Source organism: Labrus mixtus, chromosome 19, assembly GCF_963584025.1.
Source record: "Labrus mixtus chromosome 19, fLabMix1.1, whole genome shotgun sequence".
Classification (NCBI taxonomy): Eukaryota; Metazoa; Chordata; class Actinopteri; order Labriformes; family Labridae; genus Labrus; species Labrus mixtus.
The window spans coordinates 19,576,641-19,594,956 of NC_083630.1; the positions used below are offsets into that span (position 1 = coordinate 19,576,641).

An 18,316-nucleotide genomic window follows, 5' to 3' on the forward strand; every position below is an offset into this window, starting at 1 on the left:
AAAAAAAAAGAATTGATTTGATATGTGCATCATTTTCCAAAAATGTTTCTGACCAAACTATTAATCACTTTATCCAGGAAAAAAAGACAGATGAATCTAATCACTCTGTTATTTAAGAACTGGCTTTTCGCTTGCATGACGGAGCTTTATTTAGGAACATTTTGACAGTCTGCAGACAAAATGTGGTATGATTTTTTTATTCCATAGAGATGCACTCTCACAACAATCACCATTTCTACAGTGCACAAAAAATGGCTGAAAAGGGACAAAAAAAGAAAGTGTGTTCCAAAATACTACTTTTGTGTCGTTGTTGACACAAAAGTAGTATTTTCATGTTTAAGCTCCGCCCCTTCCATTATTTTTACATCCAGCAGAGCTATTTCTTACTCCAGTGTGCAGTTTTGTTGTTCTCCGTTTTGCTCTCACCAGCCGTCGAGAGTGCATCCTGCGCTCTAACAATGTTTGATTGGCTCACATGGTACCAATCAACCGGCTCTTGGCTGTCTGAGGGAGAAAGGTCAAACGCCAAACCTCAAACCTTTAACAGCCGCCGGTCTCTGCCACGCTGGAATGCAGAGTAAGAAACACTCTACAGGAATAAGAAAAACAAAGATAATCACATTTTCTGACCTAATACAAGTTAGAAAAAGATTAAATAAACAGTTTTTACAAATCTATTTATTGAAGTCTTAAAAAAAAAAACATTTTAAAGGCTTTATCTTTGAGATCATCACACCCACAGGTTTAGATCGGCTCTGACAGTTGTCCGTTACTGGTCCCCCACTGGGAGAACACACCCACAGGGGGCGTGTATGCGTACGGCTCGACGGCAGGACTTGTGTTTATTTCAGGATGCAGCTCAGATTTGGAGACGGACACGGCATAGCAGGCTGACCCCGAAACACTGAAGCTCTCCTCTGGCACAGATGCACTCTGGGAGAACGTGGTGGAGGCGCCGTCGTTGTTGTCGGTCACAGCTCCGTCAGAGGGAGCACAGTGGTCATTTTCGGCCTCTGTGCTGTCCGGGAGGCGGGGAGAAAGTGGGGCAGAGGTGAGCTCCTCCAGCTTGCAGTATAAAGTCCTCAGAGTGACGGGGATGGACATAGACCTGGGAGACATGGGAGGAAAGATCAGGCCTTCAGGATATTAGATATAACTTAAACACTCGTTCAATTGATGCTTTTCTTTTCTTTTCTCTTGGACAAACCTCACTTTTGAATCCTGCATTCACTTCGTCTGTCAAAGCACTTTCAAACTCTGATTTTAAGTTATTAGAATCTGTTTTAGTGTCTCATCTGAATTTCCATCCAGAGACATCCCCCTCCTGTATCAAACTGTGAAGAAAGAAGGAGCTGATCCCACTGTGAAGCCGTACCTCGTCACAACAGTAGAGAGGTACTCCTCCATGGAGGGCTCAACCATCCCTGCTCCGAACAACGTGCACGTAATGAGGCGGGAGTCAGACACATTCACCAGCACTGAGGCAAACAAAAAAAAAAAACAGTCTTCAGGATTATTGGTGAATATCTTCAAACAGAGAAAATCAGCTACAACTCACTTGTATCTGGTATTAAAATGTGTATGTATGTGTGATGAGTTTTAAGAAGCAGCAGGTAACTCCAGGTTGTCTCTATCAGATAGCGATCAAATCTGCCTGACTTCACCTGGAGGTAGTCCAGCTTCTATTGGCTCATCCTATGTACGAAATGCAATCCATACAGTGACATCATTCTGCTCTGACTTAGATCACGTCGCTCACTTAAGACGAAAGATCACATCTCGATAAGGCCAACAAGAAAAAAAAACAGGTGTAAATGCAGACGAGAGATGTGATTGTTTGCTTTAAAGATAACAAATCCTCAGATCATATTTTCATGCCAAGTGTAAATGGGGGGGGGGGGGGGCTGTCATTGTGAGGATCTTTGTCTCGACTCAAATACCCAAGAAAAATAATCCATTAAAAAAAACTCAAACATTGCGCCGGTGGCCTAGTGGTTAGTTTGTGTGCCTCTTGTACAGAGGTTGTAGGCCTTGGGTTCAAATCCGACCTGGCTCCTCTCCTGTATGTCGTCCCCCTCTCTCTCTCTCTCTCTCTCACCCCCCTCTTAGTTAATTCATAACTTTGTTTATATGCACAAATAACTGAATGTCTTTGGATTCTGCAACAAAAAGATTGGCTTTGGGTCGCTGTGGAGCCTAGCGGTTATGTTGTCCCATGTGCAGAGTCTGTAGTCCTCGTCACAGCGGCCCTGGGTTCGATTCCGACCTCGGCCCTTTCCTTCATGTCATTGTTAACTCTCTCCGCCCGATATTTCCTGTCTCTCTTCAGCTGTCCTATCTAACATAAAGGCAAAACAAAGCCCCAAAAATATAACAGGGAAAAAATAAAGAATTGATTTGATATGTGCATCATTTTCCAAAAATGTTTTTGACCAAACTATTAATCACTTTATCCAGGAAAAAAAGACAGATGAATCTAATCACTCTGTTATTTAAGAACTGGCTTTTTTCTCTTGCATGACGGAGCTTTATTTAGGAACATTTTGACGGCCTGCAGACAAAATGTGGTATGATTTTTTTATTTCATAGAGATTGATTGATTGATTTCCGACTCTTAGGCATAAACAAAAAACAACTACTCACAAACAGCGAGGGAGTCAGTGTTGGGTCGCTGGAACGTCACAGAGAAGCTGCTCTCAGACTCTGGACGGACTTCAAAGTGCAGGTCACACCCCAAACCTGATGGCAAATTTAAAAAATAATTTCTTTCTAGTCAATTTCACGTGGACAACAGTTTTATTTTTGATCTGATTTCATGACGTCTAAAATCGTTCCACCTGCTGTGTCACGCTGAGAAGAGAAACAGCTCCTCAGCAGGGTGTTGATGGCACACTGATGTCGGAGCAGCTCCAGCACGGGGGGGACGTGGGAGGGGTGGGTGAAGGGAATTGTGTCCACCACAGCGGCTCTCTGGGCAGACAGCTCCCATACAGCTCCGGGGAGAACATACCGGTGCGTCCCGCCACCAGAGAGAGACTAACAGAGGAAGATAAAAAAAAACACAGACTCATCTTTATGTCATCAGAAAGTGCTTGAACAAACATGATTACATTCTAGCAGGTGGGTTTGATCTTAAAGCAAAACATGCATACCACTTTAAAAACAGCATCCTGCTCAGCTGATGTCTCCTGCTGAGTGTTTGCACTTGAACGTCTCATCAGAAGCTTGGGTAATGGCGCCCACTGCAGGCCAACTTCTGGTATGGTCACATCTGTGATTTATCACAGAGGAAGAGAAGGTAAAAGAAGAATAAAAAGCCACTCATTTCATGAAATGTGTTTCATAAAAAGTAGCCTCACCTGTAATTTGGCTGACATTGTGTATGAAAGACGCCATCATTGGTATCGCCGGCTGCAGTTTGAGAAGAAAGACGGCCGGGAATGTCTCACGCGGCCCCTCGCTCAGCGGCAGGAACGCAGGATAACTGCCACAGGACACAATTTGAAACACCACAGGCATTCACATTCTCCGTGGGGTGTAAAATGAGTGTCCTGCTGAGTGACAGATTAAAGCGTAACATGTTACCCCCGGGGGTCCAGCTGTGCAGGCTGCGGGATCACAGACGCCATCTGAAGCTTGTGAGGCGCATCACTGTCCCCCACGGTCACCTGGGCCCCATAGATCTCTGCATCTGACAATTTTTTTTTTTTTAAAACAGAGAGAAATTATATTTGGTAAGACTTTACAAGTTTTGTTTTGCAGCTTACGTTGATCTGACGTCTTCTTTCCATCAGTATGGGTGGTAAAGAAGTGGATCATCAGAGGGCAATCTAGGAGGAGAAAGTGAATATTAATATGAGCTCACTATAGAGTTCATGTAGGGAGTAGTGAATTAATGTGTTCTTCTGTTATTCACCTTCTTTCCCAGTTATCAGAGACCCCATCCTGCCGTTGTTAGTCTTGTCCACCTCAGTGTCAAAATCTTTCGCTGCCCTGAATGTAGAATAAATCATATTTTCATTCATGATTTTTGTCTTCATAGTATCAGTATAAAGAAGCAAACAAGAACAAGAATCTCCTGTTTACAGGATTGATCGACATGTGACGCTTCAGGTCAACATGCTCTTCCTCAGACTTCAGGAACTTCTCAACAAATCCTTCAAACTGGAGGTCCTTGGTGTGCAAGATCCAGCACCCACTTATAGGGATGTGCATTCCTTTTTGGATTTTGGTTCGTTTTATTATAAATCAGAGTAGTGAAAAATCACATTTACAACTACCTACATCTAAAAGTCATAAACTTAAACTGCTATTTTTAAACAATCAGTTACCATATTTATGATGCTGAAACCTGTAAGTATTTGGTATTTGTCATGAAGCACAAATGGAATACAAATGACTATTAAAACAGATGCAGATTCATTTTGTTTGAATTTATTTTTTTTAAATTGCAACGTTTCATGTCACTCACCTCGGCAAATCTGAAATTTGCTGCAGGTCTTTCGCGAGCCATTGTAGAGAAGCAAACAACTTCATTTTTACTTCACTGCAAAAACAAAACAAAAAAACATTATTAGAGGCCTGAAATAATGAAGGTAAAATAATATTTCTTGTGTAGTTTGTTACTTGTCTCCAGGGATGTTGTACTGGGTGTAGAGGCCTTCCAGCTTCACAGAGAACTCTGCAAAATCTTTAGACCTGCAGCCGAAATGTAAACCTCATCTCAAGCCAATTTGAATAAAAGGTAATCATCAAACCATCCGTCTCATCTAAATCTTTGACAGTGGATTTAATAACGATGCTGCTAGTTGCCATCAAACTTCAACACTGACGTGTTCTGTTCTGCTGCTTACCTCAGCAGCTGGAGAAAGATCTCACTGGGCTGAAAGACAATGAAACAGTTTTGTATTACTCAGAAAACTGAATCTGGTTTGTAGGAACTGTTGGAAGACTTACAACAGGAGATGCTCCATGCGGGGCAACTTTGACCTCCTCCACCCCGCCGCATGGCAGCAACACCACCTCCAGGTAGAAGAGATCGGCTGTCAGGTAGCACGTAACCTCGGTTATGTGGAAGCCCATTCTACAGAGGAAAGAGAGAGGAATGCTTGTGCTGACTGAATATGAAAATATTGCAGTTGACAGGAGAAGTTGAAAAAGAAATGCTGCATTGGGGAAGGCAACGCTCTACCGTTGTTGTTTGGCAATCACTTCCAGACGAGACTTCATGGTGTTCATAGAGGACACTGAAACAGACAAGGACCAACTCACTCACATTTAAAGTGAATAATATTGGATTAAAAAATACAAACAGAATCATTAAAATACAGTGTGTTTACCATTAAAGACCTCCTGGAGCCTTTCCAGGGATCTAACCAGCGGCTCACAGGGTTTGGATTCATCTCTGGATTTGTCCTATTGGGGGGACAAAGAGAAGAAAAAAACAACAATGGAGCCATTGTGTGACAGTGTCCTCCTTGTGTAAACAGTCTTTGGCCCTCCACAAGAATCCAAAGTGCACGACACCCTGCAAAGGAGGGGGGTGTTGTCATTTGGATGCTTTGCACATTTGGATGTTTTTATAAGCCATGCATGCATATGAGTATGTGCAAACATGTCATGAATTGACTTTGGGAGAAGCCTGGTCCTAAGACGTCCTCTTCTGCTTCACTGCTGGCAGGAAACTGTACGACTCGCCCCAGCTGCCATATCCCTTCGGACCACACATCTCTTCAGACCACCGCCTAATCTTAACCAGACCCCAGAGACTGACCACTGCCAAGCTCCACTTTCTATTAATCCACAAGTATTATCTGCCCCGCTGCTCCACCCATGACAAATCTAATGAAAACGAACACACCCACACAAAGCCTCAGTGTACAAGTTGGTTAACCAGCGCTAAGGCCTTTAATCTAAAATAATGTGGGAGTTGAAGTACTGTACCTTTGGATCCTTAAACATGCAGGGAAAGATTAACATTTTCCTAAGAATGCAGCATTAAGGGCAATAAGGATAAATATTTTAAAAGCAAAAGATGGGACCTAAAGTCATAGTATTTTCCAAACATGATAGTGCCAAAGCCACAAGGCAACCCTAAAAACAACTTAAAATACAACATACTGAAGTGCATCCAAGTAACAGTGAATGCACGGCCTGCTGACCCAACAACAAAGACTCATGTGTTCCAGGACAGATGATCTCAGTGCATCTTTCAGTGCATCACCACACCAGTTCCTGATTCATAGCACGTCGTCATATTGGAGAAGCCATCCAGTAACTAGTCAGACAACTTTTATTGAAATGAGCACATTATATCTACCGGTACTTTTAATCAGTGCTGCAAATAGGAATTCTGTGTGATCTCCCTGTTTCGCATGGAGAAAAAAAACATGCTTTTAAGATAATTAATGGCCGAGTATAACTGGATTAATCCTACCATGCATCTTCGAACAAGCTGAAAGGTTTCTTTCCATGACTTCTCTGCATACTTCAAGTGCAGCGCAGAGATTATGGACTTCATCACTAAAACATAAAAAAAGAGAAGAATAAAAAAAATCAGTATCCACAAGCTGGTAACTATGAGGGGTGAAGGGAACATGATAAAAGGGTTGTAAAATGAAAATTATAAATTGGGGGCGCCGGTGCTGTAGTGGTTGGTGTGAGTGCCTCATGAACAGAGGCTGTGGTCCTCCGGGCGGGCGTCCCGGGTTCGAGCCCGAACTGTTTTCCCCATTCTCTCTCTCTCACTTATGTATGACTCTGTCCACTGTCCTACAGTATCTCTACAATAAAGACCCAAATAAATAAAAAGTCTAAATTGAAGACTTATAAATGATATATAAAAGACACGTAAAATGTTTAAATTTGGCATTTTTTTAGCTAATTTAACTCAAATGAATTAAATCACTAAATTATTTATGGATTGAAATGCTTTTTTGTCACTCCACTTGAGTTTTAATCACCCACGCTTTTATCATTACATGCTTGTAACTTTCACCCTCATAGGATTAAGGCATTTAAATCAATTTCAGGCAATTTGTTTTTAATTTACAAATAAATAGTTTAAAGGTGAAGTTGTATGCAGTCTGTTATATTTTAAAAATGATACTTTAAACCACACATTACCTGGCTCTTGAAAGTGTATTCGACAAAGGGGCCTCTTTTTTTTTTACAAACGTGGCAACATTTATGCGGATTAGCCAATTAATCAATTATCATGCATGTTTAATCCACTTTAATCCTTAATTTATGTCACATCACATTAAGGTTAACATACTGGCATGGCTTTGTAACTGTTGTTTCTTATGAGAGAGAGAGAGAAAATGAGTCTTACATTCACGTAGGGAAAGTGAAACAGGAGTGTTTGTGTGGTTCTCCCAGGCGGGCGGGCGTTGTCAGCCGGAGCCAAGCCCACAGGAGGAGCGTCAGTCTGCGGCGAACACAGCGAGCACCGGCCCAGTCTGTGGAGTTAGCCACAGAGCTAGCCATGAGCTAACAAGGAGCCAGCTGAGTCTTTTCATTTCGCCACCTTATTCCAACCTTCGCCAAACGTCGCACCGGGGTGAATACTGTTTTAATTACAAGTAAGTGATCTTTTAAACCCACATGCGTTGTCATTTCGGGTCTTGCTGTTTTATATTTTATCTATTTTTTCTCCCCAATTGCATCATTGTTGGTTGTGATTAGCTGCTTGCTAGTCTCTATGCTAGCGAGGAAGCTGCTGAGTTTGAAAAGGGTCAGACCGAACATCTGTTGCAGTGCATGAAATGTGACAATATTTCTCTATTTTTTAAGTGTTATTTGAGCTGCTGCCCTCATCTTGAACTTCCTCGGATGTTTAATTTACAGTCAGGTGACATAAACGTGCCCGGTGGGTTAGTTAGTTAAGTAGCTAGCTGCGTCGCCCACTGTTATCAACCTGCTAGTTTACTAACTTGATAATTAGAGGCTGGTGCGTCGAAATACGTGATTTCAGATGTGTTTTTGATTTAATGACAGGCTGTAAATGTCATTGCACGGCTCAATGTGTATCCCATTATTAGTATTCTTGACGTGCAAGTGTTTCAAAGGCTGCCAATTTTATGACCCACCTTTACACTTCATGGTGAGGTGGATCTGTTATTAGGTGTGTCATCATACCTGCTAAACAAGAAGTCACCGTTTAAACTTAAATTACTTGCAACTGTCATTTACTATCTGCACAATACATTTGCTTTGCATGACACTATTAATGTCTGTCGAAAACACAACTTAATAGAATATAATATAATTACTTTATTGATCCCAAACTGGGAAATTGTGACACAGCAGCAGGTTATCCAAACACACAATATGAGTAAAAAACACAATATTAGCAAATCTAAACATAATATAATATAAACTACAAAGTAAATAAGCACTAAAAATATCAAAACTAAGAATGTGAATATATACAACCAGGATTTAACTAAGCATTACTAGTCTTAAATAGGAAGATTAAATATGGAAGATTAAATGTAAATGTGCAAAAACAGAGTCGTAAATGGTTGTAAATTAAATATGAAAGATTAAATGTAAATGCAAAAACAGAGTTGTAAATGGTTGTAAATTAAATATGGAAGATTAAATGTAAATGTGCAAAAACAGAGTTGTAAATGGTTGTAAATTAAATATGAAAGATTAAATGTAAATGCAAAAACAGAGTTGTAAATGGTTGTAAATTAAATATGGAAGATTAAATGTAAATGTGCAAAAACAGAGTCGTAAATGGACAGTATTGACATAAGTTAAAGTGCATGAGTGTAGACATGTTATAAGCAGAAACTATACAATATAACGGCGAGTAGACAGACAAATGAAGTGAACATGAGTGCAGGTATAATTTGTAAATTTAAACATGTGCAGAACAGATTACAGTATGGAGAGACAGATATTATCATGATGACAGTTCTCTGCTCTCAAGAGGTGAGCTGTTGTAGAGAATAACTAATCAAAAAATACGATATAACAACACGGACGACGGGAGCTGCTGCAACCGGCGGCCACCTCACACAGCGCCGGAAGATGCAAGCATTCCTTAAGGACTTAAACGTTCCCGACTTAAACACTATGGATAAACCTTATATTACCGAAATAGGAAACATACCTCAGCAGATTTGCGTCCTCACAATGACTGTTTAAGTGTTTAAGTAAGAGGACAATTCCTTAAGCAGTAAATTGTTGTATTGACTTTCAGTACATGGACGCATTTTTGTTAATTTGTATATAGACCTATTGGCTGCATTCCCATTTGTATCCCTTGTCCCCATTGGGCCTGGGCTCGGAAACAGCATTAACACACACTTGAGGAACCTTATGGTATTCCCATAGTCTTCTTGGACGGTCTGCTACGGGAAATCGACTGCTAGATAGCTTTGGCATATGTCACATTTTATCCGTTCCTGTCAAAAGTTTGAAAAGTCTGCCAGATGCTTTTAAAACAAGTTATATTTCTTTGCTAAATGGCTTTTACAGGTTCGACTCGTGAGACTGGAATTTGACTACTATTTGTTTGACATGGTGTAAACAAATGAAAGTTGTGTTTGCATATGTCATGTTTCTTGTTTGGTTCTCCTCCCAAGGATGCCAGGAGCAGTATTTTCCCATTGGTTATAGTTGTCTGACAAATCCAGCATTTGAAAGCTGTCTGCTTGAATGTAATTAAATAGCTTTACAATTACAGGGTAGCTCCTCATTCATTTTCATGCTGCTCTACACAAGACTGACCAGCAGACTGTTTTCTCTTCATGCTTTTATATTCAGGCAGATGTCCAGTATGGTTAAATCAAGAATTACAAGCTAATGTTTTTCTTTTGATCAACTATGTCTGCATGTAAGGGTGTAAAAAAAAAAAAAAAAAAAAGTTTTAATGCATCTTTTCCGCATTTTTACATACATGCAAAGATTGAGATTCATGGCAGTGTTTCACTTCGTGCTGTTTTTAAACACCTGGCCACTATGTGACAGTGTTGTTGGCCATTTGACAAACTGAGACTGGAAGGATTAAGCGTACATGACAAACATTAACAGAAACATATGCGTATGAAGCAGGCAGAATAATAAAGGAAGGGATCATGATATCATCTGTCTTGAAATAATGTTTATAATGCATCATTGAACCTTTAATCCTGCATCTTAGCAGTATTTCATGATTCTTGTCCTATATTGGAACAAATGCTTACTCAAATTACATTTTCCAGTAATCAAATATGTGTGTGTGTGTGTGTGTGTGTGTGTTCACTCACTTTATTCATCAGAGGACAGTTAATCATTTTGAGGATGCACAACTGCAGGGAGGAGTGGTGATAAAAGAAATACTGATTATGAAGCAGTTTCTAATACCTCCGCCCAGTGAATCATTACTTCATTCTATATTCTATATATTCGCTGTAATCTTAACCAGGTACAGAAAACAATCTTTTGCACTTCATTTGCAGTCTGAAGCTAGTTTCTCCTGATTTCATTTTACTGCCATGAGACACTCTGATGATGTCTTTTCAATCTAACTGTAGAAATGGGTTCTGGAGACTTGGACGTGATGATGAAAAATCTTCAGATTTCTCCTGTTTTTTTCATTTTTTTTTCATTTTTTCTATTCTCCCCAGGACTTTTACGGTCATCATTTCACACAGTCCTTCCCTCCATCTCCAGCTCCATCTTGAACTTTCTTCCCTTTAACACTCTCGCTACAAAGAGCCATGGCAACTGCTAAGCCAAAAGGGCAGAACTCCCTAGCCCTTCACAAAGTGATCATGGTGGGCAGTGGTGGTGTTGGGAAATCTGCCCTCACTCTCCAGTTCATGTATGATGAGGTGAGTAAAATGCATCACAGCAGTCTAGAAAGATTCAAAAGTCATTGGAGTGAGGAACTTTTTTTCTGGGTGGGCAGGTTGACCCGATTGTTAGCATACATTTTTCCTTTTCTCTCTCCTAGTTTGTGGAAGACTACGAGCCCACCAAAGCTGACAGTTACAGGAAGAAAGTGGTGCTGGATGGAGAGGAGGTTCAGATCGACATCCTCGACACAGCTGGACAAGAGGACTACGCAGCCATACGAGATAACTACTTCCGCAGTGGCGAGGGTTTTCTCTGTGTCTTTTCCATCACAGAACTGGAATCTTTTGCAGCTACAGTAGACTTCAGGTCTGGTACCGTTTCATTGAGACTCATTAGGAGTTAATGACAAGCCACCATTAAGTTTTCCTCTTGTTTAAATGATTAATTTATTCACTTAAGGCTCATAGTGTAATAGTTTGTTTACATAATTCATGGCTGATGGACATTTCCTGTTGCAGAGAGCAGATCCTGCGAGTGAAGGAGGACGAGAATGTACCCTTTCTTTTGGTCGGCAACAAGTCAGACTTGGATGACCGACGGCAGGTGAGCGCGGACGAGGCGAAGGCACGTGCCGAGCAGTGGGGTGTGTGCTATGTGGAGACTTCTGCCAAAACCCGTGCCAATGTCGACAAGGTAAGTTCGACTAGCTTAAGAAAAGGATTCCCTGGCTGCTGTATGACCAACAATTACAGTTAGAGCACTACCAGAGCAAATAAAGTGCAACCAGCAACTATATGAGTGTAAGTGCAGGGCTTTGGAAAAGACAACACAGCATCTGAAATGAAATTATGAAACTTTTTTAGAAGCTCCTGTAAGAAGTTTTATACTTGATATGAAACGGACTGAATCTAAATCTAATGTCTTATGAGCTACAAAAGCAAGCCAGACCATCAGCATAAAGATTGACTATTCTTCTGCTTATTTCTAGTTATTAAAACCCCTGGAACAGCTGCAGAATGGCAGGTGTCAGACAAAGTGATGATCAGCATGCTGCAGACACCCCCATTCTTGTTTATGTTTTGATTACATTTATCACAGCACAAGATTCACAGTGCGGGTTGCATTCAACTAAAAAGCACAACTTCCACATGTAGGACAAAATCATCAGAGAGATATGAAGTACAATTTTGTCCGCAGGGGTCACCAGAATAAACACAACTCCATAGTTCCTCACAGGAGCTTTGAGAATGTTGAACATACACTATCACTCCATGCTAGTGTGCACCATGGTCTCCCCTGCTGTGATGCTCTGCTACGTGTGCAGCTAACAGTGATGGAAGTGTTGTAAATAATGAAGTTGGAGCGCACTCTGCTGGACAAACTTCCTGACGACGTAATATCATCCACAGTATTGATTTCTTGATTGTATGTTGGTAAAAAATGCCGCATCAGCACGTGAAGGAATTCAATGCCGATGCCAATATACTGTTAGACCAGGATTGGCTCAATAATATAAGTCAACTGAAGTGTCCGTCGGGCTCTTGACTGAGCGTTGTTTTAATTTTTGTTGTTGATACTGAGCAAACAAAGGAACGTAAACCCCATCCTCTTTGCTTTTCAACAGGTGTTCTTTGACCTGATGCGAGAGATCCGGGCGAGGAAAATGGAGGACAGCAAAGAGAAGAACGGGAAGAAGAAAAGCAAAAGTCTGGCCAAGAGAATCCGAGAGAGATGCTGTATTTTATAGTGGTAAAAGAGAGCAGGGCAGCTGCTTCTGTACATATACATTTCTCAGACTTTTGCATTTATTTTGTGCCGATAACCCGACCATGACTCTCTCATGTCTCTGGCTCACAGGACATCTGACCGTATGTCGGGGAGTAGTAGGGCGGCACTCCATACACCATTTATAGCTCTAACTTTTTATGTGCTGACACTCCAAATAATTTATCTACTCTCTCTCTCTCTCTCTTCCTCTGACCACATTGCAGAGTGTAATAAATGGATGGTGTTTATTTCGGTCTAAGCTTGACAAGAGGCTAAGCCCTGAAATGTAAAAAAAAAAAAAAAAAAAACGAAAAAAAAAAAAAACCTTTCATTGTAAAGTTTGATGTGTAAAATATATTCAGACAACTGTGCAGTTTGAAAGAAAAGAGAAGAATTGAAAGTGTCAGAGCCGAGGTTTAAACGGGGAAGTGGGTTGTGGTTAGGAAATGAACGCTAACAGACTCAGTGTCAACCCACAATTCATCAAGTGCCACAGAGGAGATGAGTTCACTGCACTGGTGAGTCAATGAAGCATTTTGATTGAAAGATCTAAATTTGATGCGTGTTGTTTTACACCTGACTTATCATATGTGGTATGAGAATGACTACTCCCACCTTTAATGATTTTCTTTCACTTCTTCTTCTCTATAAGATAAGTGCACCATTAACGTCTGTTTTTCGTTTCCCCTTCCCGTCACCTGTGTCCAGTATTCTCAAATGCACAAGCATCCATCATTGCCCTTGAGTTAGTGAGGGAGTTAACAACACTTGAACTTTTTCAATTCTAACATTTCACGAGTTTCACCTCACTCTGCTAACGGCTTTCATTGCCTGTTATTTCTGCGATTTAAGGAATCCCTGGTGCTCTGATGAAAGGCGATTCCAACAACACTACATCCTTTACATGCTGTCTTTAATCCTGAAGCTGATCTAACACATTGCTTCCAGTCATGTTAAAGATTTATTTTGCCAATACTACTTTTCCTGGCTCAGACTTTGAGTCACAACCCAAATGCATTTCTGAACAGCGACTTGCGTGGGATTGAATTAATGGATCGATGGATTTAAAGACATAGAATATCTCAAATGAATGCACGTTGAGGAGATACTTGTCCAAAAACAAAAAAAAGTTGCTCTCAGTCACCAAAGAAAAAAAGCTAGCTAGCACAAACAAGTGCCCACTTGAGAATGGAAGTAATGACAACTTGCTAACAGTGAGCATTAAAGGAAAGCACCCGGTGTTTGTGTACAAACTCTCTCTTTGTAAAAGTGACGGTGGCAAAGGTTGAGGAAGAGTCTTAACGGAAAGAGTTAGATTTTTTTTTTTAAAGGCCTGAGAAAGAGACGCGACATTAAGGAGGGATTTACTAGTTCATGTACAGTGCATCACTGTTGCCTCTCTGTCCATTGTGAATGTGAATAAATCCCTGACCCCCCCTTCCTCCTCTCCCCTCCCCCTCCCCATCCTGTTTGCCTGTAATCTTAGGCTGCCAATGATGTGTAGAGTTTGCGGGTTGTTTTGTTTCTGCTTTGTTTACCTTTATTACATTTTGTGTGAGGCTACCTGATTTTATAATGCTGTAGTTACAACTAAATGGAGTATCAATCGATCTTGATAGTGAAGTAATAACTTTACATGCAAGTAGAGATTGACACAGTGTAAAAAAAAAAAAGAATTGGCAAAATGAGATGAACATAGACCAAAACCACACTGTGAAATCTCCCCCTCATTTCTAAAGCGTCCCCTTTATCACTGAACCACTCTTTACTTTGTTTAAGCTTTTAAAATTGTCATCTTATTTAATATAACTTATTTATATTATTTTTTTTAAGTCAGCTGCCCAGAGGTTGTTTCTACATTTCACTCTGACTCTGTTGTAGTCATTTCATGAACACTCAAAGATCCCCTCAACTGACAAGATGCCCAACACTGGAGTCTATGCAAAAATCAATCTTTTGATTGCAGAAGAGATGTGAAACAATTAAAGACACTGTCAGTCTTAACCACTTTAAATAATAATACTGAAGCATTTAAGCTGGTTAGAAAACCCAGTGTAAGTCAACACTTTTAAATCGTCTTTAAAAAATACTTAAAAATGTAATTTATGAACACTAAAGAATCTCTTTCTTCATTAGAGGCTTTGCTTATCACATAGACTGTACAAAAGAAGTGGACATAACTATTGTGACATCATTCATTGGTTTAAGAACCAACTGTTTGAAGCTCTGAATCCTATTTATCGACTGTCGCCATGTTTTATTTATTTATTTTGATTCTGTTAGAACTAGAAGTATTTGGATGTCAGGGTCGATACGCATTGAAACGTCTCTAATCTGGTTGACAGATTACAATTGAAGAAACTAGTCACAGATACAACCTGAAGCTTACCTGGCTTTATCACCTTTACCACCCGCTACGCTCTAAAATGAAACACTATTTAGAAAAAGAGCATTGTGCTGTTATTACACAGACTTTAAACTTCCAGTCGAGACCATAAAGTCATCATGAGACATGGACTGAGGTTATAAATGAACTGAGAAGAATAGTCAATATGACTTCAGCATGCACACGGTGGAGTCCCCTCCTGCTGACCGTCAACAGCTGAAGTTTTAACGTCTTAAACCAACATCCACTTCTCTTTTATAGTCTATGCTTAGTGACATAGTTCATTGTTTTCATCGCAAACAGACAGTAGTGCGAAAGAATGTCCGGAGCATTTCTTGTCGACTGAAAAAAAGCACACAGCAGAGAGTTTTTAAAGATGAGGCAAACTGTGAGGAAAACCCAAACTGTTGGGGACGTCATGGCAACTGAACGCTTGGAAGGTAGTTTTGAGTTGATACTTCTTAAGGGCTAACCTCCCCGTACACCACACCGTGATCAAAACACCCCTGAAAGTGACAGAGACAGGCACAGAAACGGACATATAGTGGAAGAATAACAGTCTGTCGTTAGCTTATGAGCGTAACATTAACCCCTGTGTGTCTTCAGTGTCGATGACTGCAGAAGCTACTGTATGTAAAGTGACCACCGTAGTGCTTGCTTTCTCTTAACATCGGCTTTACAGTCTAATTCCTGTCAAAGTGCTTTTTCAGGAGCCAATATTTCTCTTTATAATTCTGTTCTTTGTCTTCATGTCGAGTTTGAAGAGACTTAATGGCCCTTCTATTTTCAGTGGAACTGAAGGGGTGAAACTAAAAGCGATCTGTGTGTGTGTAAGCTATGAGCGTAACTGTCCCACTGGGTATTTAGAGAACATGTTTCGCCTTTTTATATTAAAACCCTCGGAGTAAAAAAGTAGATATATAAATGTCTTTTTGATTGGATGGTTGTACGTACGCCGCCAATTCAATGTTTCCTTCATGTTGACTTCTTTTGAACATAACCACTAATGTAGCCTATCTGTTTGTGAATGCAAGAGGTGAAGCTTACATTTCAATTCATTTTTTGTGAGTTCTTTGGAAATGGCAAATAAAGTGGATATTACTAATAAGACTTTCCTAATGTGTTCAATGATTCTTTGTGTGAAGATTTCTATGCTGAGTTGTTTTCATACATTGAGCAGGCGGACTCTAATGGGACTTCATCAGACCACAGTCCGAGCTGTGTACTTACTTTTTAAGCATTTTGCACGCAGAAGTTTCAGAATAATAAGGGAAAAACATCCTCGATAAAGTTCTGAGATGCAGAAATTGACTCAGTGTTTTTTACAACTTTGATTGCAGTCGTCAAAAGGGTGGCTGTAGTCCTCCAAGCAGGCGGCCCGGGTTCAAATCCGACCTGTGGGCCCTTTCCCGCATGTTATTCGCCACCCTCTCTCCCAGATTTCCGACTATCCACTGTCCTATCTCTACAATGAAGGCAAAAAAATAAAATAAAAAAATCTGAAAAAATTCAGATAAATTTAAATCATATAAAGTTCAATTGGGGGCAGTTTTTGTTTTTTGGGCATATATATCCTGAATATGTTGAATGTCACACCAGCTGCTACAGACCCACCTGATTACGTCTGTGTAGAAGCATGAAACTGCGTCATGTTGATGTGAGCCACTGTAACGTCTTTTGTAAAAGCTGATGCTGATAAGATAGAGAAAACTTGAAGAATTGCATTTCATTGTTAAAGCTATTCAAACATCAAATTCATGTGAAGGATATCTTTTCACTTCAGTATTTATTTTTCAAAATATTTGACCAGTTATGTTTAAGACAAAACTGCACTGACCTACTTTATTCTGATCTCACTCTGACACATGCAACACACTCAGCCTGGCAGTTAGACTATTACACTGATTATTTCACTCCTACTGCTTGGTTATACAACATGAAGGAAGAGCGTAAAGTTGGATTTACCATTAAAAAAAACAAGGACATTTCAGGTGGTGGTATGCTGCTTGATAAGGCTGGAACTCGAGCGTAAGGAAGCTTATTACTTTGACCTTTGATTTTTTTCAAAAGGTAATTCAGATACCTGTCTTTTAAATATGACCTAAGTTGGGTTCCACATTGCTTTATCATTAATAAAAATAGCGGACCTGCGCAAAAGTTTTGCTCTAGGCTGGAGGTGGAGTCCATGGGTGGAGATACCAGTAGAGGGGAGTTTTTTTTTTTTTTTTTTTACCAGAATCCCACTGTGACATCACAAGTTGAGCATATTTGAAACGGAACCTTTTACTCTGTGTTGTACGACTAATGCAGAACACAAACAAAGGACTGGGTGGGTTTATTTCACATTTTGTGGGTGGGTAGACACTAGGGCTGGGAGATATGGACCAAAACTCACATCTCGATATTGATTAGCTGAATGGCGATACTCGATATATATCGATATGTATTTTATTAACAGTGAGAATTTAAAAAGTAATATTATAAAATAAAAATGTTCCTTAAATACGATAAAAGAGAGAGAGAGGAGGAGCAGGGTTAAGAGGGACAGACAGTCAGTCATCATCAGTGAGATGAGAAAAAGGTGACCTGGCACCTCTGTAACGTTATTTAAATGCAATTTAAACTATATCGATATTAACGATATTGTCTTACCCTATAAATTGTTTGAAAATATATCGATATATCTTAAAAACTCGATATATTACCCAGCCCTAGTAGACACTCAGGTTACCCAAATATATGTTCAAAAACACTAAAAGTGAATTTTTCACAATATGTCCCTTTTAATGTTTGCACAAGAGAATTCAAACAATACACTTCCTGAATTAAATGAACAATTTAAGATATCAAATGAGATGAGATTCAACTTTATTGTCATTACACATATACAAGTATAGAGTAACGAAATGAGGTTTGGCATCTCACCAGAAGTGCAATAAGCAGAAAGTGCAAGAATCTGTGCTATGTACAAGTAATTACAAAATTTACAGATGTAGACTAAAAAAAAAAGTGAATTATTGGGTATATATGGTTGGATTAATGGGGTGCTATAAATATAAATAAATGCTATAAATATAAGTATATTCTTCAGATTATGATATACAGATTAAGGTGCAGTGAGCATGCTATACTAGATTACAGATAATAAACAGAATATGGACATATTTTACAGATGAGGTTTGTAGAATAAGAAAATAAATAAAAAATAAAAATCCCTCTTTTATTTCGAAATGCTTGTGATTGTATTATATGTTGGTGATAGGGGTTCCCCTTTGCGATGACGTAACCGCTTATCTGGATTACGCATACGGGTACTATTGGTTCACACCGACGCACAAGGCCTGTAGTTTGAAAGCTGTCTGGGCCCAG

General features: G+C 39.8%; 2 protein-coding genes across 2 annotated transcripts; one reads left to right on the forward strand and one right to left on the reverse strand.

Moving 5' to 3' along the window:
- Positions 1 to 181: 181 nt before the first annotated feature.
- zgc:111976 (mediator of RNA polymerase II transcription subunit 1-like) lies at positions 182 to 6,520 on the reverse strand. The gene is made up of 16 exons (XM_061064897.1): positions 6,437 to 6,520; positions 5,340 to 5,415; positions 5,192 to 5,246; positions 4,957 to 5,083; positions 4,854 to 4,882; positions 4,627 to 4,698; positions 4,472 to 4,546; positions 3,917 to 3,993; positions 3,768 to 3,830; positions 3,586 to 3,700; positions 3,360 to 3,484; positions 3,153 to 3,271; positions 2,838 to 3,036; positions 2,644 to 2,739; positions 1,376 to 1,478; positions 182 to 1,108 (listed from the first exon to the last, which is right to left on the reverse strand). Exons 1-16 carry the CDS (start codon positions 6,518 to 6,520, stop codon positions 745 to 747), a joined length of 1,779 nt encoding a protein of 592 aa, XP_060920880.1. The 3' UTR covers positions 182 to 744.
- An 858-nt stretch (positions 6,521 to 7,378) lies between these two features.
- On the forward strand, positions 7,379 to 16,055 carry ralaa (v-ral simian leukemia viral oncogene homolog Aa (ras related)). Its single transcript, XM_061063916.1, has 5 exons — positions 7,379 to 7,583; positions 10,623 to 10,829; positions 10,952 to 11,160; positions 11,313 to 11,487; positions 12,419 to 16,055. The coding sequence occupies exons 2-5, from the start codon at positions 10,716 to 10,718 to the stop codon at positions 12,539 to 12,541; spliced, it is 621 nt and encodes a 206-aa protein (XP_060919899.1). The 5' UTR covers positions 7,379 to 7,583; positions 10,623 to 10,715; the 3' UTR covers positions 12,542 to 16,055.
- Positions 16,056 to 18,316: the final 2,261 nt, after the last annotated feature.